Source organism: Schistocerca americana, chromosome 6 (assembly GCF_021461395.2).
Source record: "Schistocerca americana isolate TAMUIC-IGC-003095 chromosome 6, iqSchAmer2.1, whole genome shotgun sequence".
NCBI classification, from domain to species: Eukaryota; Metazoa; Arthropoda; class Insecta; order Orthoptera; family Acrididae; genus Schistocerca; species Schistocerca americana.
In genome coordinates, this window is record NC_060124.1 from 255,057,963 (window position 1) to 255,083,770 (window position 25,808).

The 25,808-nt window shown below is 42.8% G+C and overlaps 1 protein-coding gene across 1 annotated transcript in view; it reads right to left on the reverse strand.

Moving 5' to 3' along the window:
* The window catches only part of LOC124620079 (neural-cadherin-like), a 198,997-nt gene that overhangs the window by 167,355 nt on the left and 5,834 nt on the right, over positions 1-25,808 (reverse strand). The window contains exon 2 of the mRNA XM_047146746.1: positions 21,989-22,104. Within this exon, the coding sequence (XP_047002702.1) occupies positions 21,989-22,104 (116 nt within the window). The remainder of the gene's footprint in view (positions 1-21,988; positions 22,105-25,808) is intronic.

Consider the following 25,808-nt stretch of genomic DNA (forward strand, 5'->3'; position numbering starts at 1 on the left):
GGACCACCACCTCTGAAGGTCTCGCTGTATGGTGGTACAACATGCGATGTGTGGTTGTCACGAGCAATAAAAAAGCCGGAAATTATGTTTATATTGATATCTATTCTAATTTTCTGTACAGGTTCCGGAACTCTCGGAACCACGGTGATGCAAAACCATTTTTGATGTGTGTATGTGATATGATGAAACCCCAGATGAAAGAGAATAAATTTCTTCTGTTAATTGATTCATGGTGAGGACAAACAAATCCATAGTTATATGTGATTTTTCAAGATGTATGAGGATTGCCAACGTGCAGTATTAAAGTGATTGTCCCCAATTGCATAGCGTTAGTGCAACCCTGTGATGTCTGTTTTTTATCATCAGCTAAAAATTTAATCAAAAAGCTTCAAAATTGCTCTTATCTCACCGACAGACAAAAAGAAATCGTATGTAGAGAAGACTGCATCAAAATACACTCCACTGTACATCAAAAGCTGTCCTCGCTTATATTTGGTGAAATGATCCGTCATGCGTGTAGTGTCAATATGAATGTAAACCATGGTTGTTTCTGTATAGCGCATTTAAAGCAACACGTGCTAGATGCCGAGAAAACTACTGTTACCCCAGCACATATAAATCATCAATTGTAAAATAATAAAATCATCTAATTTTATATAGTAATCTGTTGGGTATTTCTTACAATTCCTTCCTGAAATATATTTGATATCCCAAATTTTCCTTTACCTTTTCTTGTCACGCCTTTTGCAGAAATATTAATAAATAAAACATTTATTCATTATTTTTCTAGAAACATATATCAATAAAAATAATATATTGACCATAATTTCGGTTTATTTGCAATATAAATAACATAAGAATTGAAAATAAATAAAATTATTCGCATAGGGACTCAAACCCATGACATCTGGATCTTCTTTCTGTATTCTTTCCGCTGCACCATTCGCCGTCTGGAAACGGACGCATGCCAAAATTACAGTTTTTTTTTTCTAAACAATTGTCAGTCTGGAGATCGTAGTTCTTTGACTTTAATTTCTGGCCAAGCCCTGCATATACTACAAATTTGGACCAAACGGTGAGGACGCGTAGGCACGGTCACCTTGTTAGTGGTATTGTTTCATATGATACTACAGAACCAGTAGACTGTAGTCTAGAGCTCCATGCCGTCGCAGTTACTACTCCGTGAGAACCCTTACCGCCGACAGTTCACGCACGAGCCCCATACCCCACATTTTCCTCCCTCCATTCTTCGCCCCTCCAACATTCTCCATAGACACGCGCAGTACGTGGAAGGGGCCGTTGGCGTGACAGATGCCGGCTGGACACCTACTACAATATTTCGCCACCATTATTGCGCCGGCGTGTCCAGTTAGGGATCGCATCTGCGAGAGAGATGGGCGCTCTGAATAACGCCCATTAGAATTGTAGATCGCGTTACCGATTTGCACTCCGCTTTCATCCTTTCCTCTCCGGCAAACGGCGCCCTGGGATACAGAATTTGCATTTTACGAGGGAAAAAGACCAGATTAATTTGAATGGTGGTTGCAACGTGGAGGGTCGGGGGAGGAGATTTGTGGTATTTGGATCGAAGTAAAGGCCATCTGCGTGCCTTCTATTGTCACTGTACTTCAGATGGTCCACGCAAAGCCGGAGCAATTTCGCGTGTAGTGGAGAACTTTTTAAGGCTCGCGAGATCCGCACTCTTGCGTCAGACAAACATAATCTTTTCGTAGTCCAGCTGTTTCTGTCACGTAAACGACGTGTGACCTTATAGTGTAGACCTTCGTGGGCCTTCGGTCAAAGTCTTCTGAAACATTCATTTAAGGTTAAATCTCACTTTTGTGTCTGTATTTTTTTTCAAATACACATGTTTTGGAAAAGGCTTCTGCCTTGAGCAAATTCAGTTTTTCTGTTTCGTTTCCTCCATAAATGTTTACTGAAGTTTCATGATTATTGGTGGGTTCCTTTTATTTCCGGCCGAATTCCAAAGCTGTATGTATTAGCCACTGATGGTAGATTTTCACCGGAACGTTTTTGCAACCGAAGGTTTTGCGAGTCAAAAGGACAATTTTTATCCATAACAAACTGCAGTAATTTGCAGTAATTTTATGAACTGCTTTAGTTTTGATAATGAAACTATTTTATTATCTGTTGTACTTGCGACTTTGCTGATGTTTTAATCCTTTGTGGTTTTATCAGCGTTACTGTGGTATTATACTTCGCATCAATAGTTATGTTAGATAGTATATCACTAAAATATCAATGAAGTACAGTGTTACACGTTATTATGGGACTTGGTTTCACTAATGAATTTAGAATCGCGTTGGTATCTAGTTGTTTCAGCCTCTTCTAAATGTAATCTGATAAATTGCCCTAAATCTAGATAACAACTCCACGGTTACAAATATAATAACCTCAGTGAAATTGGCTTAGTACAGTTGTGAGTAAACACAACAGAGTTACTATTACGATCGCATCCCTCGCAACCGGACGTTCTAATAGCAAAATCCAACCAGGAGTATTATTACCTGTTCACACCTACTACTGGCCGAGTGAAATGACGGTAACGCTGATGATTTTAAACTCTACATGTACATCTGCAGGGTAGCCCAAATTAGTAGACTCAAAATTATACAGACAGTAGTTGAGAGCACCGTATCCGTAATATTGGTTTGCTGAAGAATTCTCGAGCATATTCTGAGTTCGAGTATAATACATTTCCTTGAGATAAAATGCTTCTGTCTACAAGTCAGCACGAGTTTAGAAAGCATCGCTCGTGCGAAACTCATCTTGCTCTTTTCTCGCATGGTATCCTGCGAACCGTGGATGAGGAGCAACAGGTAGAATCCGTATTCCTAGATTTCCGATTTCCGGAAAGTTTTCGGCACAGGTTTGAGAAGACGGAGTAGGTTCCGACAGCGACTGACTCGAAGACTTCTTAAGAAAAGGACCCAGTACGTTGTACTGGAGGGTGGAGTGTTCATCAGAGACAAGACTATGGTCGGGAGAGACCCAGGGAAGTGTCATAGGACCGCTGTTATCCTCTACATACATAAACAATCCGACTGTAAGGATGAGGAGCAATCTGCAGCTGTTTGGTGATGATGCTGTCGTGTATAGGAAGGTGTCGTCTTTGAGTAGGTGTTGGAGGACACAGAGGTGACTTAGGCAAAATGTCTAATTGGTGTGATGAACGGCAGCTGGCTCTAAATGTAGTAAAATATAAGTTAATGCAAAGAGTGGGAAAATCACTGCAGTAACATTCGAAGACACCATTAGTAGTGTGCTACTTGACACACTCAGGTCCATTAAATATCTACGTATAACGTTGCAAAGCGATGTGAAATGGGAAGAGCATATCATGATTGTAGTGGGGAAGGCGAATGGTCAACTTTGGTCTGTTGGGTGTTCATCTGTAAAGGAGAGCGCACGTAGAACACTAGTGCGACCCATTCTTGGGTAGTGTTTGAGTGTTTGTAATGTCTATCAGGTGAGATTAAAGGAAGACTTTGAAGCAATTCACAGGTGTGCTGTTAGGTTTGTCACCGGCAGATTCGTTCGACATGCGAGCACCGCAAGACGTTTCGTTAACTCAAATGGGGATCACTGGAGGAAAGACAATGTATCCTTCGCGAAATTCTATTGCGGAAATTTAGAGAACCAGTATTTACAGCTGACTGCAAAACGAGACGTTTGCTGCCAACGTGTACTTCACTCAAGGACCGCGATGACAAAAACTGGGGCTCATACGGTGGCATCTAGACAGTCGTATTCCTCTCGCTTCTTTTGCTAGTGGACCAGTAAGTATGACTATACTTGGATCAAAATAAGAAAGGGACTCACATCTACTTGTTTACAGAAAAGCTGTCACAGCAACAAGCAATCAGAGTTCGATCCTGGGCATAACTTCTATCCTGCGCACTTCTGTCATATCCCTACCTCAGCTGTCGGTTACTAGTCAACTGCGGACAATTACTGTTTTTGTATATTGTTGTGACTCCTTCTTATATGCTCCTTTGTCTGTGCGAAATGTTTTTTTTTTTTTTTGGAGTATTCGGAGTATTTGAAGACAGCTGTAAAATTGCATAGGAAAGTGATAGAACCATTATCATTCTGCAAAGAGGACTCACTTCAATGAGGAACGCATGAAGAAACTCAGTACGAAACCTCACAGCATATGTTACCGGAGCGATACTGCCCTGGCGCGAGACTGCGAACCGACAACAGTTCCCCCTTCGCTACTCAGCTGTCGATCACTTTGTTATTCTAATCCAGGTATAATAGTGGTACAGGGTACCCTCAGCCATGCACCGTATGATGGCTTGCCGAGTATCTATGTAAATGTAGATACGTTGATACGGAGCATTTCGGAACGACGAACTTACAGCTGCTAAATAAATATTGTCTGTAGGTAGGCTGTCTTGAATGGGGCTGAAGTATACGAGGCATGTGCTTGTAAATTGGTCATGTTTCATAACAGACAATTGCCTGCTGCATCGCCATTGGTGTCGTTACATCGAAAAAGAATACACAGTCGTTTGTGATGTGTCCGCAGTGGAGCATGCTAGTGTTTACACATAATGGCTGGACTTCGAGGATGGGCATTATCCGTTAAAACAACCGTTAGACAAGCATCTAGCGTATAGTCCTAAAGGATACAGTGCCCGGAATGCCGAACAAATGTAGAATGGCAAGTTTTCCAACTGGCGTCATCATAGTGGGAAGAAATTTATAGCTGTGTAACGCGTGAAAGATCCATCAGAAAGAATCCGTCATGCTCGCTGTATCCACGGGGCTCACGAGTTCCACGCGGTACAGTAGAGTCAGCGGGGTTGCCTGAGCAGCAGGCGTTAAGCGGCGAGAGGACTCCGACGTTCCATTCTGGCGTAAGCAGGTTGCTGCCTGTTACTGCGCCTGTCAAGTGAGCTGAATTGGGGCGTTTCTCAGTATCCTTTCGTCTCTAGGGTAGTTAGCGGGCTGCACGTCCCGATAGCAGTATAGCAAAGTGGAGTCGACTTAGTTCAACTGGAGAGTTAGTGCATCGACTTTCACTAGCGACCTCTTGTCCTACGAGAGCCAGCGGATCACAGGTCTTCGAGAGCTGCCGCTCGCCCAACAACTCATCACTACGTGAGTGGAATTAGATCTTCATGAGCGCGTGAACTAACCTGTCCAGGAGTTCGATATAAAGTGATTTCGAGTCAACGATAGTGTCTAACATCAGCGCTTCCAAGGTTTATTCAGTAACAAATGTTGTGAACTGTTACTCAGAACCGTCGTCCAGCAGCTGAATTGGTCACCTTGGTAGAACTGATATAATATTTTTTGCGTGCTCAGTACAGCAACCTTGCCCGCGAAAGCACACAGACTACTAGTGGGGCAACAGTTACAACCATGGCATAAATAACGTGTCTACGTCGTACGGCCAAATAATATTGAATCCAAATTCAGTTACGCGAGAGGTCTGTCTCACACGCATGCGGTGAGTCTAGTGGTCACTACTCTGAACAGTTTCTAAGAGCTCAGGTTGTTACTATAATGTCAAAAAGGAAACTAAATTCTGATTTCTGGACAAATGTTGACTCTGGCAGGCATAGCTGTCAACAAGTTTGACTGATTATTGTTTTCATAGAGCGAAATCTGTTTGCGCGAGTGCACGTGCACACACACGAACTCTCTCTCTCATATTTTCTTCTGGGACAACAGGGTCAGAGGCTATTGGGAGGTTTCCCTCTGTTATCAGGTGAATGCTTGCAGTGTGGTTTTCCTCAAAAATATTCTCAACTATCCGATGCCTCCCATCTTTCTGGGTTCGGATGAAAGAACCGGTGGTTCGAGGAGGTTCGACCTGTTAGACAAGGAATGAAACACACAAAAAAGAAGAAACTCGGATACGTTGGTTATTGTGCGAGACGCATTCAAGCTATAACATCTCTGGTTTTTTTCTCGGGACAGATAGAAACATGCAGTTTATTTTACAATCGACGTGCACTCTACATGAACGTGTGGCAGAGATGGCAACACTGTATGGCACAAATAACTCTAGCGGAAATGGCGAGATTAAGGATTTGTGTTTGACACTTAAAACGGCGACGTTTTCATTACAAGAACAGTGTGCAGTCATTCGTTTTCTCTGTTTGCGTGGTGTGACATCCATTGAAACCTATCCTCAGTTGAGTGAGGTACGTGATGATGATGCCATGGATATGTGTAATGTACGTTTGCAGGTGCAGCACCTCAGAGAATGTAGAAAGTCGTGTGATAACAAACCAAGAACAAACACACTCTCGCACTAGCCGGTCTGACGACATGATCGAACGAGTGGAAAAACTTTTTTTGAAGGATCTCCGAATGAGTGTGGAACACATCGCCTTCTAAGCTGGCTTATCCGTGTGATTTGTGCACACATTACTGCATGAAGATCTGAACATGCGATAAGTGTCCTCTAGCTGGCTATTACGAATTCGGGCGGACGTCCACATGGCTGCGCAGGTGACATATTGGCTGCCAATGTTGACACGTGAACACAGTTTGAATGGGGCTCTCTTCTCATAGACTATGGCAGAGCGTAAGACATGGATGCCGTTTTTCAGTCCTGAAACGAAGCGCTTGTCAGATCAGTGGGAGCACACCATTCATTGCCACCAAAAAAATTTCGGGTAAGTGCCAGTGCTTAAAAAATGGTAGGCTAATTACATCATTAAACTTCGAAAACTTTAAATAAGACCATCTTCATTAAGTACTTGTAGAATGAAAAATGGCATCATAAGTTCGCAAATAATAGAGCATCCTCTCTTATACAAAGTTTCATGGTGGAACTATACAGTACTAGATTTTCTTGTGCAACGCCATAAACTAGAAATAAAATAGAATTTTATTTATTATTTCATCCACAGTACTTTCACAGAGAAGGGTTACCTCTTGCTGAATTGATGAAACGACAATCTCGCTTTGTGGTACTAAGTGTCGCACATTAGCTGTGAAATGATGAAATTGTAATATTTCTGCAGTTAACCGACAAATTCATTATTTTTTGTACACGAACTTCGTCAGCGGAGTCTTTTTGAAAGTTTCTCAAGGGATGAAGCCTAATTTACATATGCAATAAAATATAATTTGCATATAGATGACTCATCAGGCGAGGAGTGTGAATATTGTCGGCACGGCGCGGACTGAGGAGAACTAATTATCGGCCATGTTTACGAGGACCACCTCATTTCTCCTCTTATTTCTTCCCGTCTGTGCTAATGACGCAATAGCTTGCAGCCAGCTGTGATCAACGACAATATACGGGGTGAGTCAAAAAGGAGTTTACAACTTTGGAATGACATAGAAATTTATTGATGTAACTTACAGAATCGGTAAATGTGCCACTTGGTAGCAAACAACCTCAAGTTTGATTCACGTAGTGCAACAGTACCCCATTCTGCCACTAGGAGCAGCAGTGTAGTGCACAATTAAAATGCGGAGCGTGCTCGCTGTGTGTGTTTTGGTTTCATGAAACGAACTCTGCAACAACTGTTTGGCGTAAATTTCGCACCGAATAAAGAACGACGAAGCAGTCTTAAAATTCACAATTGTCACAAGAACTTTGTTGAGACGGGTTGCTCACTGCGGCATGATTAATCACCAGGTCGCACCCGTGTTGATGATTATGTAGAACAGATTAGGGAGAGCTTTGCCCGCAGTCCACAAAAGCCAACGCGACGTGCGCCTCGCGAGACTGGCAAGTACCATGTAGACATTTACACTTAAAACCATACAGATTCACAATGGCACAGCACATTAGTGTAGCAGATAAGGTTGGTCGTGGGGAATCATGTGCGTAAATGTTGCATCGGATAGACGACGACGAGACATTCCTGAACACAATAATCTTCAGCGATGAGTTCGTATCCGTGGTATGGTGAACAGCCGCAACTGCAGAATATGGGGCAGCGAAAATCCACATGCAACCCTAGAACACGTTAATGAGTTTTGTGCCCTTAGCAAACTAAAGGTGTATGGCTCCTTCTTGTTCGTGGAGAAAACTGTCACTGGTATTGTGTATAGCAGTTAATTCCACAGATCGATGAGGACGACCGAGGTGGGATGGTTTACTACTAGCAAGACGGTGCATTACCTCATTTCCTCGCGGAAGTTCGAGGTCGGTGGATTGGCCGTGAAGGGCCAATCGCATGGCCACCTCGCTCCCCAGACTCTACACGACTGGGTTTCTCTTTCTGGAGTTTCATTAAAGACCGTGTGTATGTTCCTCTCCTACCAAACAATTTAGACGACCTGAAAAATCGAATCTATACTGACGTTGGCCAAGGTACGCCCGATTTGCTGCAACGAGTGTGGAAGAAACTGATTACCCGTGGAATGTTTGCCGCATCAAAAATGGTAGTCACACCAAACCAAAATGACATTTGACATTTTTATGTGAAACGTAAGGTTGTTTGCTACAAAATGAAGCATCTACCGATTTTGCAAGTTTTCTCAATAAATTTCAATATCATTCCAAAGCTGTAAAGTCCTTTTAGACTCATTCTGTAGTTGCGACCGGCAGCATAGTGGGAAACAAAACACTTTTCTTGCGTAATGTCAGCCCTGACAATGCCGTCTTAGTTGAGTCATGCTGTAGTTTAGTTTACAAGAGACAGATTAAATCCATATGAGAAACCAGGTCACACTGTTCAGAAATTAGCAAATCAGAACAGGATGAGAGTTTATTTCTGTAATCGAAGCACAACGGTACTTTTTATAGTCATTAGCCACTCATCTGGTTCAACACCTGGAACTCCTCGTAGAGGACGCGAAGCACAACAGTACATGGAAAACATAGCACACCTCTTTGCACTGGGGTGTAAATCTAGCTCGCGTCCGCAGTGAAATACTGCACGTGCACTCTGCGTAACGCTAAATAAGCTAGAGCGTCTGAACAGCCAGGCCTTAATTGGAGTACTGGTGCAGGTGCCAGTGTTTCGGATCACGCTGTACAGCGTGCATTAGTGGATACAGAGCTTCACACTAAATGTTAAGTCAACGACATCGTCTGTCATGGCTGCAGTGGCTGCGGGTCAATGGATACGTCTCGCCTGGTCGAATGAATCACATTTCCTGACATGTCAGGCCAACGGTTGCTCGAAAAGTGCACCGCTCCACGGACGTAGACCCCTACGGGCAGTATTATGCTAGGGGAACGTTCATCTGGACTTCCATTAGAACTATGCCAGTAATCAAAGGGACCAAGAAAGCAGTGCACTATGTGAACACTGTTGCGAACCACCCGCAAGCCTCGTGTTCGATTCTCTGCCTCGTGATGACTGGGTGTTGTGCGCTGTCCTTAGATTAGTTACGTTTAAGTAGTTCTGAGTTCTAGGGGACTGATGACCATAGATGTTAAGTCCCATAGTGCTCAGAGCCATTTGAACCATTTTTGAACCTCGTGTTCGATGCCTTCAGCGACAGCGATGGCATCTTCGAACAGCGTAACCGTTCGTCTCACAAGGTCAGAATCAAGCTGCAGTGGTCCGAGGAATGTGATAATGAAATTTTGAAGTCTTGTCCACCAAATTATGCTGATCTGAACCTGGTGGAACACATCTGGGATGCTATAGGGCGCGTGCTCCACGTCAACATATCACCGGTCCGTAAATTACGGGAATTGCGTTAATGGGGGTAGGACGTCAAACGGGCCGACTTGGAGCAGGAGAGGCACCACAGGACATGTTAATTTCCACTGCCTATACTTTTACAAATAAATTCATAAATCTTTTTCAGCATGACCAGGAAGGATTCAGAATTCACACTCATAGCAGTGGAAGTTCGAAAACATAACGAAGTAATTTTTTTTAAATGTGAAATTTCATCATTTTTTTCACTTACTAATGGCAGCATTTGTTGCTATAGGCACACTTTTCTTCATAAGTAAGAGAGATGGTTTGATGAATTTTGCACAGCATACAAACCATACTTGAAGGTGTATGAAACTCTAGAATTTTCTAAATCTATAAAAAACTGTGGTAAAAATTGAGGTAATTTACTACAAAAATTTGTGTTTTTTAAAAACATGAAGTTTCAAATACAACAGCTCATTCGTTTTTTCAAATATTAAATAAATTCTAGAGTTTCATACACCTGTAAGTATGGTATGTATGCTGTGCGAAATTCATCGAAGAATCTCTCTAACTTATGAAGAAAAGTGTACCTATAGCAACAAATGCAGCCATTAGTAAGTGAAAAAAAGATGAAATTTCACACGTAATAAAAAATTATTTTGTTATGTTTTCGAACTTCCACTGCAATGAGTGTGAATCCTGAATCTTTCCTGGTGATGCTCACAAAGTTTTATGAATTTATTTGTAAAAGTATAGACACTGGAAATTAAAATGTCCTGTGATGCCTCTCCTGCTCCAAGTCTGTCCGTTTGACGTCCTACCCCCATTAAATGTGTACAGTCGCATGGTGCTACATACCTTCGGCAATCTACCAACCACTTATCGAATCGGCGCCACGCAATATCGTTGCTGTACTGCCCTACAAAGATGACTCAAAACCCTTTTTGGGCAAGGCACCGGCGATCTGTCGAACGAGTGCCATTTCCTGACTTTGGCCTGGGCTTTGCCGAGTTGAGAAACGCAGATATGGAGGCTCGCATGGCATGAGCAGAGGGGAGTTGCCTTTACACCTGGAGACGGAACGGAGGCCCGTTGTAGAGTGTTGGCCAGAGCGCGGCGCTGGTGAGAATGGTTGAGCAAGGTCGTAAGAAGGCGGCAGGTACTGGAACAGGCGGTTGTCAGCTGTTTGAAATTGCACAGATAGCGACTGAACGTTAATTTGCAGATCGTGTTACAGACTAGACCTTGTGGTGAGCACTACAGCGTCTGGTCATTAAGCAGATTTTGATATTTATGTTGCTGAGACACTGGTGTTAAGTTGCGTTCGTCTGGCTGTGAGTTAGGCTGAGTGCATTTAGGCCACTGGCCGTATCTGTTAATTTACCACAAGCTTACTGACCTCGTATACAATGTGATCGGAATTAATGTACAGTACTGGCCATTAAAATTGCTACACCAAGAAGAAATGCAGATGATAAATGGGTACTCATTGGACAAATATATTACACTAGAAGTGACATGTGATTACATTTTCACGCAATTTGGGTGCATATATCCTGAGAAATCAGTACCCAGAACAACCACCTCTGGCCGTAATAACGGCCTTGATACACCTGGGCATTGAGTCAAACAGAGCTTGGTTCAAATGGTTCAAATGGCTCTGAACACTATGGGACTCAACTGCTGTGGTCATAAGTCCCCTAGAACTTAGAACTACTTAAACCTAACTAACCTAAGGACAGCACACAACACCCAGCCATCACGAGGCAGAGAAAATCCCTGACCCCGCCGGGAATCGAACCCGGGAACCCGGGCGTGGGAAGCGAGAACTCTACCGCACGACCACGAGATGCGGGCAAACAGAGCTTGGATGGCGTGTACAGGTACAGCTGCACATGAAGCTTCAACACGATACCACAGTTCATCAAGAGTAGTGACTGGCGTATTGTGACGAGCCAGTTGCTCGGCCACCAATGACCAGATGTTTTCAGTTGGTGACAGATCTGGAGAATGAGATGACCACGGCAGCAGTCGTCGTGCATTATCCTGCTGAAATGTAGGGTTTCGCAGGGATCGAATGAAGGATAGAGCCACGGGTGGTAACACATCTGAAATGTAACGTCAGTGTTCAAAGTGCTGTCAGTGCGAACAAGAGGTGACCGAGACATGTAACCAATGGCACCCCATACCATCACGCCGGGTGATATGCCAGTATGGCGATGACGAATACACGCTTCCAATGTGCGTTCACCGCGATGTCGCCAAACACGGATTCGACAATCATGATGCTGTAAACAGAACCCGGATTCATCCGAAACAATGACGTTGTGCCATTCGTGCACCCAGGTTCGTCGCTGAGTACACCATCGCAGGCGCTCCTGTCTGTCCTGCAGCGTAAAGGGTAACCGCAGCTATGGTCTCCGAGCTGATAGTGCATGCTGCTGCAAACGTCGTCGAACTGTTCGTGCAGACAGTTGTTGTCTAGCAAACGTCCCCATCTGTGGACTTAGAGATCGAGACGTGGCTGCACGATCCGTTACAGCCATGCGGATAAGATGCCTGTCATCTCGACTGCTAGTGATACGAGGCCGTTGGGATCCAGCACGGCGTTCCGTATTACCCTCCTGAACCCACCGATTCCATATTCTGCTAACAGTCATTGGATCTCGACCAACGCGAGCAGCAACGTCGCGGTACGATAAACCGCAATCGCGATAGGCTACAATCCGACCGTTAAAAGTCGGAAACTTGATGGTACTCATTTCTTCTCCTTACACGAGGCATCACAACAAAGGTTCACCAGGCAATTGCTGTTTGTGTATGAGAAATCGGTTGGAAACTTTCCTCTTGTCAGCACGTTGTAGGTCTCGCCACCGGTGCCAACCTTGTGTGAATACTCTGAAAAGCCAATCATTTGCATATCACAGCATCTTCTTCCTGTCGGTTAAATTTCGCATCTGTAGCACGTCATCTTCGTGGTGCAGCAATTTTAATGGCCAGTAGTGTATTTGCAGGTCGCGCGTTTTGCAATCCTTTTCGGACTTGTATTTTGTAATTATTGTGATACATAAATTTCCTGTTGAATTCAGAGAGTCGTTAACGCTTAGAATTGTCTTTTGTCTTGCGGTGACGTTACTTTGAACTTAGGTGGGCTCATTTACGTCAGTGGCAGTTCTTTTTACCGTGTGCATTCGGATTTGTGTATTGTACACTAGAAATTTAATGTTCTGTATATTTGCGTTGTAATCAGACTGTGTTCCGGTTATGGTTTCTACATTGTACTGTGCAACGGGGCGTGGGTCGCGCCATTGAACTGACTACTTGAATTATGTTTGATAGTCAAAGGTTTTGGTACGGATCATGACCAACCAAGGTGGCAGGGTAAAGATTTGTTAACTTCCTGTACTTGAAACAAAGACTTAGATGTTAGACAATTTGGTGTTAAATTGTTCCTTGTGATTTTACATATGGGTACCGTTGTATTATGGATGGTTCAGTAATTGCTGTGTCGTATGTTTCAGTTACGGCAAACTTCTTTTAAATGCACTGAAGTAGACCACTGCCTTGGGGTTGATGTTTGATTTCCTAAGTGGCGTGAATCCGAGAGAGCTAAAAGTTAGTTCCACCGCTTGCTAGCCTGTGTGAGAAAAAGTTTATTTGTTGGTCCACTATTTAACTATTTCATTGTCTTCTGGGCGCAACATTAAATGCCCATTTGATATGTTTTGGTGGAGCCTTCCACCGGTTAAGCGTGTGCCTGTTAAATAATAAACTGAGCCGTTAACTTGCCAGCTAGAATTGAGTGGCTTGTCATGATTTTGGGTTCGGAATTGTAATTTGAAATTGACTCTCGGACCGATCGCTGGAAAGTTTGGCTGATTTCAAATTCTGTGAAGTGTCTTGGCTAAGTTATCTGAAAAACGTAATGAGTATAAGCTCATGTTGTGAGCTGTTAGGCGTGAAGCAGCTGTTGCTGCCAAAAAGTACTTGTATGAGCGCCTTCATATTGTTCTTTAAGACATTTTAATTTTGTTGTTTAATAAACTAGTAAATCTTTTGCTATTGGTTACTAAGTAATGAATTTCTTTGACTACAAGCGTGACGTAGATTTTGGGGCTGCCGTCAAGCGTGTGTTTCTGAATCCTTTCACATAATCTATCTTGATTTAATTTCGCTTAATGACTCTTTCATTTATTTGACAAATTATTTCATCCTAGTCGAATCTGATTGAATGCCTTTCTTGAGTAAAGTTTAAAGTTGCCGGCACTGTTGATCCCCGAAGTTTGAATAATCTTTGCTTGATGACTTTAGCGTAATAAGTGCAGTTATAATTTTTTAAACTGTAATTGGTTGCGAGTCGTGTGACATGCAAATTTGTTTAATCACGGGCATTTGTAATTTCAAGACATCAAGTTTGTTTCATAAATTCATATTGTGTACTAGGTTTTTCATTTGGGCACCAGCACCATACCGCTCCAACCTAGCTTCCTACTGCCTGAACGGTGATTCAGAAGAAAAGAACAGATTTTTGTTGTACGTTATAGGGGTAAACAATAAATGATAGAAACACATTGCGCACGTCGTTGAATAGATGAAGGTCCAAAGTTCGACTCAATCTGCTCTGTGTTTGTTTGTAGCAACGAGACGGCTACACCACAAGAGAAATCATTTTGTGCTATTGAATTTGTGCGAAGTCAATCTGTTGTTTAAGTGCAACGTGCATTCCGCCGTCGATTCAGCAGGAAGCCGCCTCTGCGTAAACAGATTTGTGACTGGCTTACAAAATCCTTGCAAGTTGGTTCGATATGCAGAGGGAAGAACACTGGTCGGCTATGCACGTCTGATGAAAATGTCGGCGGTATCGGAGATGAGTTCACACGGAGCTCTCTGAAGTCCACAAGACGTGAAGGTCAGGAACTTCAACTTCCTCAACGGTGTGGCGTGTTCTGAAATGATGCCTGCATGTGAAGCTTCACATGTTTGCACTTACTGAGCAGTTCTGTCCCGGCGACCATAACAGAATTTTGCGTGTTGTTTTTCTAGGATATGGCAGAAGACAGTTTTTACGAAGGACTCAACTTTTCGGACGAGTCAACATTTCAACTTTCGGGTAAAATAAACCGGCATAATGTAAGAATTTGGCGTCACAGACCCCTGGCGTCGTCGTCGAACATGAAAGAGACTCACCGAAACAGAGCATCTGTGTCCATCCTTGCGAATGATGGACTTCAGCCGTTCACTTACGTAATAAACTGAGACACTTGCAACCGTCATTTTGATGTTATTTTATTATATCGCAAACAGTTTCGATACCCTTAACTAACGTTGGGGGGTTGAACTCCAATCGTATACACGATTCCATTAGTGGCCGATATCTATGATCTGGCTTCCTTAGAAATATGTAAAAGCGATGTCGTGTCTGCAACCATCAACTAGTTAGTAGTTGGTAGCTTCACTTTCATGCATGTTGGAGCCAAGTCTCACTTTCATCTTGACGTGTGGCGTTATCCCCACACCACAGTCCCACAAAATTGGGTTGGAAGAAATGGACAATAAGATCTAGTTAATTGTTTCTGGACTCCCGGGTCACAAGACCTGACACTTTGCGAATTTCTTTCTCTGGGGGCACATAAAAGCGTCTTTGTCCCACCTATAGCAGCTACTCTTCAAGAGCTGAAAAATCGAATTCAATAAACAGGGACCTGTTGATTCGTGTGATTTTTTACGTCGTTTGGAGGGACTGCGGTTGAATGACTGATATTTTAGTGAGTTTCGATGTGGTCTCTCTCTTCACTCGTGTTCCTCTGTCTGATTCGTTGCGGTTAATTGAGGCCAGGTTTGGTGCTGAATTAACTAACCTCTTTCGACATGTGTTGACAACCACTTACTTTTTATTCAATGACCAGTATTACGAACAGACAGATGGAGTTGCGATGGGTAGTCCGTTGTCTCCTTTGATCGCAAATTTGTTTATGGAAGTCTGCGCCTTTGAAACCCGCCTGTTTCTTTAGATATGTTGACAATATCTTTGTTGTTTGGCCTCATGGTAGGGAGAATTTGAATGGCTTTCTAGAACATCTGAATTCGATCCACCAGAACATTCGTTTTCCGATGAAGGTGGAAGAGGATGGTTGTCTTCCCTTTCTTGTCGTGTTGGTTAGGAGGAAGGATGATGGGTCATTGGGACATGCAGTCTACAGGAAACGTACTCACACCGACTCGTACTAACAGGCTAATAGTTGTCACCATTTGGCTCAGCGTGAAGGGGTACTTCGTACCTTGGTACACAGTGCACATGTTGTTTCTGACGCTGAGACTTTGCCAGCTGAGCTGTCCCATCTTGAAGTTACATTTCGTCAAAATAGTTATAGTGATAGACAGATTGAACGTGCGTTGCGCTATCGACCAATTGTACATCGGGTGATTGATGATAATTCTGAGTCAACACCTAAGTCTACTGCCTTTTGGCCTTACGTAGGAAACATTTCCAACAAGATCGGTCGTATTTTACGGAAATACGATGTGAAATGTTTTTTTTTCCGACCTCCATCTAAAATTAGAGCGCTTTTGAGTCGTGTTAAGGATGATCTTGGTCTGCGTAAGGCGGGTGTATATCGTGTTCCTCGTAGCTGCGGCATGGCATATATTGGTCAAACTATCAGGACCGTGGAGGACCGATGTACTGAGCATAAACGGCACACACGATTACAGCAGCCAAGTAGATCTGCTATTGCCGAACATTGCTTGGATACTGGTCACCCCATGTTGTATAATAACACCCACATATTGGCATGCACGTCCAGCTATTGGGACAATGTTATAGAGGAAGCAGTTGAGATTAAATTAGCGAGCAACCTCGTTAACAGGGATGGAGGTTTCTGTTTAACCCTTTCGTGAGCCGTGGGAAACATGCTTCCCACTACAATGAACTCGCTCCTAAGTCCCGTGGGATTCACAATTCCCACCTCCGTACGGTGCTACCACCTAGTGAACAGTATAGGGTACTGCTTCCAATCGGAAGTTCCCGCCGTTTTTGCTGTACCTTCGCGCAGAGGCATTGTATAGCTGAGTGTTGCTCTGTAGAGGAACCTTTCAGTGCTGTTTGCGTGACATTTTGTGATTTTTTTCCTCAAAGCTATAGTATGAGGTAAATACTTTTGATTTACCCAAATGTATGAAGGAAAACGTAAAATTGGAACGAGGAGAATTCCAGTTTGAAACAAAAGGAGCAATTTCTGCAGTAAAATGGATGGATAACCGTCCTGTCACTTTCCTGTCCTCAATTCATGACCCATGAGAAACAGCAACAGTGAAAAGGAAAAACAAGGACAGCACTAGTACAGAGATTTCTTGTCCTGAAGTTGTGGCAGAATACAACAAAATAACTGGTGGTGTCGACAAATTTGATCAATTACGAGAAAGGTATGCTATTGGCAGACGTTCTGTAAAATGGTGGCACAGAATATTTTATTTCCTGGTGGATGTTGCTGCAGTGAACAGTTTTATCCTGTGGAAAATAAGTAAAAGAGGAAGTGGACAGCATGATCAGCTCACATACAGGAGCCATCTAGCCGGACAAATAATCGCTGGCTTCTCATCCCAAAAAAGGCGTGGACAAAAACCTGTCTTTCTGGCAAAAAGGGGTAAAGTACCTGACAATTTTCATCATGTGGCTGTAGGGGAGCATGAACCCATTTTTAGGAGAAACCTACTGGACGTGACGTCATTTTAGTACCAATGCTAAGGAAAAGAGCACTCGCTGTGTTTGTACATATTGTCAAATGCCACTTTGCATAGAGCCATGTTTCAGAAAATTTCTTGGCAAGTAATTGTGAACAATGACTGTAACAAGAGAAGTAAATTTATCAAATAAATATGACATATATTGAAAAAGTTGTTTTTGTCATTTAACTCCTTGTAATGTGACCTCACTTTCACAAATGGAGCAAATTTGATATTCTGTATGATAAATATACCTATCTGTTAACTACTATCTGCTCTCCATTCATTTAAAAAAATCTGCTCAATAATTTCGCCCACGAAAGGGTTAAACTCTGTTTGGAATCCGGCTCTCTCTCTTGTCATAAAACAGAGGGACAGAGTCAATGCTACCTCACTTGCGTATTCGTAGTCTCACTGTCGATAGCTTTGACTTTGGTCATCTTTGGTGGCACTAGTGTTCAGCGTGTGTGTTATCTTTCCTGCTTCAGTCCGAGAACCGAGGTTTTAAATTTGCATGTACGTCTCCTGTCCGCTGCAGTTTGCCTTGTTCTGCCGCCGAAATATCGGCGGTCGCTGAAAGTGTTACCTGGCTAAATTCCCGGAAGTTATTTGGAATACCGTTTCGATATTTCTCGAACAACGCACGGTGCTCATGTTGAGTATATGGTACAGAGTCTGTGTGAATACAAAACTTTGAACCTTCCTCTACGTAGTGACATGCGCAATGTGTTTCTATCCTTCACAGTATTAAACAACTGAAATCTGTTGTTTATTTTTGAATCACCCTGTACATCGGCTCATCAGCGTATGTTTGTATACAGCAGGTAGCGTTTGGCGACTACTGGTATTCCAAACTGTAAAATACGTCATGGTTCACAGGCATAGTGAAATAAAAAACAAATTGTAGGTTCGTAGGCTTCTACGGTAAGTGTCAGATTGAATGAAATAATTTTGACTATTAGGCGCATCTTTATAAAACACTAAAACATATGAAAGGCCGACGACGTTTCGACCGCCTTTGCTGTGATTCTCTTCCGGCAGACTGAGAGGTTGAGGCGTAGCGCCTTATACCGATCCTGCCTTGGAGGTGGTTAAGTGGGAGATGTGTCTCAGAGCTGGATAGTGACAGATGGTGACGCGAGACTGGATGCGCACGTAGTTTATGTATCAGCCGATAGAGGACAATATTGGATAGGGGACTGATTTAGTTTCGATTGTGCCCACTAGAGTGCACTAAAGTAACAGAATTTTTTCATAAACTGTTCTAGTATTTTCATAAAGTGTTGTTATGTCTTTTTGTGTAGGTAAAATGTTATAAATGTGTTTTAGCAGTATGAATGATGCGTGAGTGTGGTTTAAGGTTAATATGAAGATAATTGTTTAACGAGTTATGTAGTGGGATTTAGTGTGGGAACATTTCGAAGAAGTATGGATGTGGACAAAGGGGATTTTTGTAGAATAGATTTGTAAAGTAAGTTTATGGTAAAGGGAAAGTTAATTTAGGTATAAATAACAATAGTAAATAACTTTATGCATAAACAAAACTTCAGAATATTAGATAATTACGTCGGTAAAAAGTGCAGTCGTTAGGTTTACTATTTTTCGATTGGTTATTGATGAAAAGCGCGGACTGATGCGGGAGAATGTTGTTTTGTTATTGGGTGTTGAGTAAGCTGACCAATGGTAAAGCAATATTCTTCGCGTGCCTTTCTCTGCTGGTAGAGAAGACTTTGAGTATTCTAGAGAATAGAGATGGGTCGAACTCGTTGATTCCCGTGAACTACTTCATTCATTTCACTCTTTGCCGTGAAGCGTTCAAATGAAGTAGTTCATTCATGAAGTGCGGAAGCCTGGCGAAGTTGCCCAGTTCGCCGCTCAGTCGCGGCTACGCTCGCTTCGCCTCGCACGTACAGCAAAGGTTCGTAATACTTCATAATTTTACCAACAGATGGCCGACTATGCAGTAACGTGCACGCAACGTTTTACGCTCTTACAGCGTCTGAGCTAACTTCAATAGACCATGGTCGTCGAAGGGGACAAACAGAGAAGCCTGTCACATATAAAGAAGGTATTACATTTAATCTTGCTCGACATTTTCTCATGAAGCGCCCAAAAAAGTCTTTATCTGCCAAGTGAAACATTATTTGTTGTATTCATGGACTGAAAAACTAGGGCTACCAACAAAATGCAGTCCAATTTCATGTTCCTTTAAAATTTAATCCCAAATAGAGTGAATATGTTTACCACTGTCACAAAGTCTATGTATCTACGTTAAGTAATTATTCAGAAGTATTCCTGTAGATTTTATTTTGTTGAGAATAATATAACCCTCCAAATTCAAAACGTAAACTGTCACCTGTAGTAATTGGTACGATTTCAGGTAAAATCCCTCTTTCAATGTTATTAACAAAACTTTTATTTTCATGTTGGCTGTGCGTGACGCGAAGTATAACTGAACTACACAAATAGTCACGGGTAATGATGTCAGCACTGCAGGAAGCAGCTGACGCTGCCTTCCCCTCGCCCCTCACCACCCCGCCCCTCTCAAATCTATAGTTTCCCACAAACGCCGCGCGATTCGTCGACAGGCAGTAGAGGGAGGACTGAAGTGAAGGGAGAATGAGTGACGTAACGCCGATGTAATGGGATGAGGGAGAGGGGAAGAGAGTGAGTGAACTAGAAGAAAGTGCGGAGTGTGTTATCTGTGAAGACTTTGAAGTACCAGTTCATTGAAATTGAGTGGTTAGTTCACACTTCACTGGAGTGAAGCGTTCATTTGAACGACTCATTCACGAGCTCCCCATCACTACTAGAGAAGAGTAGGAGCCTAGCCATGAAACAGTTAGGATGTGTCTAGTAGTAGATCCGATGGAAACGATAAGTTGCCGGACCTAGCAGTGTTCATACATCAAAAGTGTTGGAAAATTACGGGATAATTATTCTAATGTGTGTGTAGAAATTTCGGAATTTTTAAGTGAATTTTGTGACGACAAAAGACATATATTCCGCGTGGCGTATTGAGCAGGTCGGTGGCTAAAAACTGTGACTGCATTTGGTACCGACAGACTTAATATTTGGCGAGCATTATCAATAAAAAAAACAGTATTTTTGTGGCTATTACGTTTTTGGGAAATGCAACACCATAAACTTGCTAACGTGAGTGAAAGGGATTGTGAGTGACTGCGTTAAGACTAGCACAGGCTTGGCAGTGATACTTGTTCACCTTTTCAGAATATATTAGTTGAGGACAAAATCTTCAAACTTTCATTTCGTGTGAAAACTTTCTCCCAAAACGTAGGTTAGTGATTTTAATTGCAGCCTGGTTTACGTCGATGTACAGTAGGTTTCGCTCGGCTTTTCTACTGATGATCTGATAAGTCAATGTTCACAGGTAGGTGCAGGTCCGTCGTAAAGGGAGGAAAGAACCGCGCCGCCGAAACGTCCGCTACAAAATCGCTCAAAACGTAGGCGTTTCAGTTGTTTAGGTTGAAAGGTATGTGCTGAGATTCGATCAGGATAGAGCCAGTGAAAAATGTCGATTGTTCCCAACCGCAAGGTTGGACGAGTAGTACATCTTCGAGTAGTAAGATCTTTGACAGCTGACAGAGCTAGGTGCACGCGGTAAAAGTTTGAGTGGTGGTGAGGAGATGCGCAGAGACAGCAGACGTGTTTCGAGTCGGAGCTAGCCGGGTCGTGACAGCATCAAAGTAAGAATTGGCGCTACGCACGTAATAAGCTATATATTGAGCGAAACTCGGCACATACCTGGGGAAACTAGAAAGAATAATTAATAAAATAGGTTTTCTTTGGTTAAATACTGTCTAAAAGCTAGATAGAAATCCCATTGTTGATGCAATAAGCGTTTTGTGAAACTGTCGTAAATCCATGCTATAGAAGTTTTTTTTAGTTTTTCACATGTGCCTTAATATTTTTTAGATAAAATTAGAGTTTCATCTCACACCTTATGTCGTTCTCCGCATCCTGTGCTTGCATTGACCAAAAGGTACATTAAAGTAAAGTTCTCATGAGTAAAGCTAATAATTTCATTTATCAGAGTAAAATAATCTATATGCCATTGCACAGTTGGCAAATTATTCAGATCAGGACAGAATTTTTATTAAGTAACAAACAGGGCCAAAATGAGTAAAGGTATCTAGAATGACAATTTTATGCTATTGCACTACAGCTGAGTTGAATATATGTTTTATTATCGGCTAAACGGGAAGGAGTGCACGAGCTAAGTCCACAGACGCAGTCAGATGCAGGCTGGTGACTTTCATTTATTTTGACCACTAAACTTTCATGCAGTCAGATGTGTATTTTGAGTATTAATTTTCCAACAATATTATCATGCTGTCAGATAAAGTTCAGTTCAGTTAAATACGCAGTCATTTGCAAGTTTAATTAAAGACTAAAGCAGTCGCATGCAGTTCAGTCTAGTTTAAATAGAGAATTTTTGTTAACAACACTTTCAAGGTGTTTTTTTATTGACGCGGCCCAACGACCAAAATGATTTTGTTCAAAAAGCAGGTCAGTTTAGCTGTGCTGTTAACAGAGGAGCAGCGTTCTTGAGAATGCTTCAAAGAGCTACGGCAGCGGCCACATGGCGACTTGCCGGTTGTGCTGGAAGTGAGAGACGGAGGAGGAGGCTGCGGAGGACTTACCCTGCTGCGGGTTTCGAAGTCGAGCGGCCTGGCGACGCGCACGTCGCCCGTCTCCGCGTCCACCGAGAAGGCGCCGCCCACGTTGCCTGCTGCGATGCCGTAGCGAACCTCCGGGTCTGAAACACACACGTCCACACACACCTGAGTCACTAGTGTACGAGTTAACACGTCTCAGAACGGCACTTAATGTCTAAGTACTTGAAACGTGACGCATGTCGTCGTGTCCGGATCGAAGAGCGAGCAAGTGCCATTTGAAATAGGGGCTCGCTACTTCACCGTGCGTTCAGCGAGCTGAGAATTCCCAAGGCGGTTCTGTAACTGCACAGCCGGGTATAGTATACGGACACTGGTGGGACACTTGGTACAAAGTAAAGATTCTGATCATTACATCACTGAAGTTAAAAAAAATTGAGATGCAGCATTTTAAAGCCTATCCAGAGACTAACATCTTCAGAATGGCCAACCTTTTCGTACAGCATTTAATCAACGAATAATTCACATACAAAGACACGAATTGAAACACTGAAACGTTTATGTAACAGCTTCTGCACTACATACACTACTGGACATTACAATTGCTTCACCAAGAAGAAATGGAGATGATAAACGGGTATTCACTGGACAAATATATTATACCAGAACTGACATGTGATTACAATTTCAAGCAGTTTGGGTGCATAGATCCTGAGAAATCAGTACCCAGAACAACCACCTCTGGCCGTAATAAAGGCCTTGATACGCCTGGGCATTGAGTCAAACAGAACTTGGATGGCGTATACAGCTATAGCTGTCCATGCAGCTTCAACAGGATACCACAGTTCATCAAGAGTAGTGACTGCCGTATTGTGACGAGCCAGTTGCTCGGCCACCATTGACCAGACGTTTTCAATTGGTGAGAGATCTGGAGAATGTGCAGGCCAGGGCAGCAGTCGAACAGTTTCTGTATCCAAAAAGGCCCATACAAGACCTGCAACGTGCGGTCGTGCCTTATCTTGCTGAAATGTGGGGTTTCGCAGAGATCGAATGAAGGGTAGAGCCACGGGTATTAACACATCTGAAATGTAACGTCCACTGTTCAAAGTGCCGTCAATGCGAACAAGAGGTGGCCGAGACGTGTAACCAATGGCACCCCATACCATCACGCCAGATGATACGCCAGTGTGGCGATGACGAATACACGCTTCCAATGTGCGCTCACCGTGATGTCGCCAAACACGGATGCGACCATCATGGTGCTGGAAACAGTACCTGGATTCATCCGAAAAAATGACGGTTTGCCATTTGTGCACCCAGGTTCTTCGTTGATTACACCATCGCAGGCGCTCCTGTCTGTGATGCAGCGTCAAAGGTAACCACAGCCATTGTCTCTGAGCTGATAGTCCATGTTGGTGCAAACGTCGTCGAACTGTTCGTGCAGATGTTTGTTGTCTTGCAAACATCCCCATCTGTTGGCTCAGGGATCGAGACGTGGCTGCACGATCCGTTACAGCCATGAGGATATGACGCCTGTCATCTCGACTGCTAGTAATACGAGGCCGTTGGGATCCAGCACGGCGTCCCGTATTATCCTCCTGAACTCACCGATTGCCGCGCGGGATTAGCCGAGCGGTCTCAGGCGCTGCAGTCATGGACTGTGAAGCTGGTCCCGGCGGAGGTTCGAGTCCTCCCTCGGGCATGGGTGTGTGTGTTTGTCCTTAGGATGATTTAGGTTAAGTAGTGCGTAAGCTTCGGGACTGATGACCTTAGCAGTTAAGTCCCATTTGATTTCACACACATTTGAACATTTTTGAACCCACCGATTGCGTATTTTGCTAACAGTCATTGGATCTCGACCAATGCGAGCAGCAATGTCGCGATAAGATAAACCGCAATCGCGAAAGGTCACAATCCGACCTTTATGAAAGTCAGAAACGTGATGGTACGCATTTCTCCTCCTTTCACGAGGCATTACAACAACGTTGCACCAGGTTAGGCCGGTCAACTGCTTTTTTTGTATGAGAAATCGGTTGGAAACTTTCCTCATGTCAGCACGTTGTAGGTGTCGGCACCGGCGCCAACCTTGTGTGAAGGCTCTGAAAAGCTAATCATTTGCATATCACAGCATCTTATTCCTGTCGGTTAAATTTCGCGTCTGTAGCACGTCATGTTCGTGGTGTAGAAATTTTAATGGCCAGCAGTGTACTATCTGGTCAAAGCATCCGTATGCATGTGTTGGGGACTGTCGTGGAGGAACGGCCAACATGTTTCTTGACTTTACTGTGTAACTGTGGGGGTTAATAGAAGCATTAATATACTGTTATCTCACCCTATTATAAGTGTATGTTCTATGAGTAGCACATTATAGTGTTTTTCATTTATAGTGCTTGATTAAATCTAAAGTAAATGAGTTACAATTAATAGGCATGTAAAAGATGTCTTGCAGTATCGGCCATTGTCTGTTCCCCGATAATATCGGTTGTTAATGATACACTGCACTGACGCTTATTGAATAATAATAGGACAGACGAGCATGACAACATTGTTCCTATTTCAGCTAAATTCACCAATGTTTAGCACACTTTTTTTACAGAGATCGCAAATAAAATACGAAATATTCTCCTGATCCACACGTCCAATATGTGTCCAGCCTCTACACTTGGTGCATAGCACTCAGTCTTCTTAAAAAAAAACCCAGACACATAATGGATTTTTCAGTCTCTTCTGTTGGCCCATTATTTCCAGAAAATTCCAATTTTCTTCGCCGCTCTGTAACTGGCTTTCCATGGCCACCTTTTGCCTGGTTATTTTATTTTGGAACACCCGGCTTAAGTTCAGCTTTCTTCAACACTCTACCCGACTATTCCTTCTGATTTCAATTTCTTCCATTCGGCGGCGATTTTTTTTTTTTTTTTATAATTGTTGAAAAAGCTTCAGCTGCCTACCTCGCGATCGTTTCGTTAGACATAACCTTGATGACAGGCATTTTCATGCGCTCTTCATTCCATTTTCCTCTTACTTTATTCACATATTCCGCCATTTCATTCTGAAAAGAAGTAAGAAGAAGATATATAATTCAAACACTGAAATTACTTCTGGCCAGTACTGAAAGACATGCAGGCAGCTAGTACTGTACGACAAACACTCAGTATGATCTAGTAATATTGTACGCTCTTTTATAGAAATTACCATGAAATGTTTGTTAGACGTTGTTTCTCACTTAATATAGCTAACCGAAATATAGACACGAAATTAATCCCCTAACTTAAAAAGGGGTACCACAGGCCTTAAAATATCTTCCGTGTGCTTAGACATAAAGTACTGATTGCACAAAAGAGAGCAGTGAGAATAATTAGTGGTGTTCACCCGAGGACGTCATGTAAGCACCTGTTCAAGGAGTTAGGGATTTTAACTGCACCATCAGAGCACATATATTCGCTAATGACATTAGTTATAAAGAATCCATCTCATTTCTCGAAGAACAGTGATGTGCTTACGTACAACACTAGAGGGAAAAATGACCTTTCCTATCCGTTATTGAAGCTCTCAGTTGCTCAAAAAGGAGTACATTATTCAGCAGCAAAAATCTTTGATTATTTGCCCAACAACATAAAGTGTCTGGCAAGCAGCAGATCAAGTTTTAAATCTAGCTTAAAATCATTTCTTTTGGACAAGTCTTTCTATTCCATGGACGAGTTTCTGTTTCAGAACTGGCAAAAAAAAAAAAAAAAAAAAGAAAAAAAAAGTATCTTACCTCTAAATGCAGTCACATGTGTAGAACTAAAACTTTCAGTAATATTATTTTTAGCACTGTATATATATTTTACTTGTTCCACATCACATC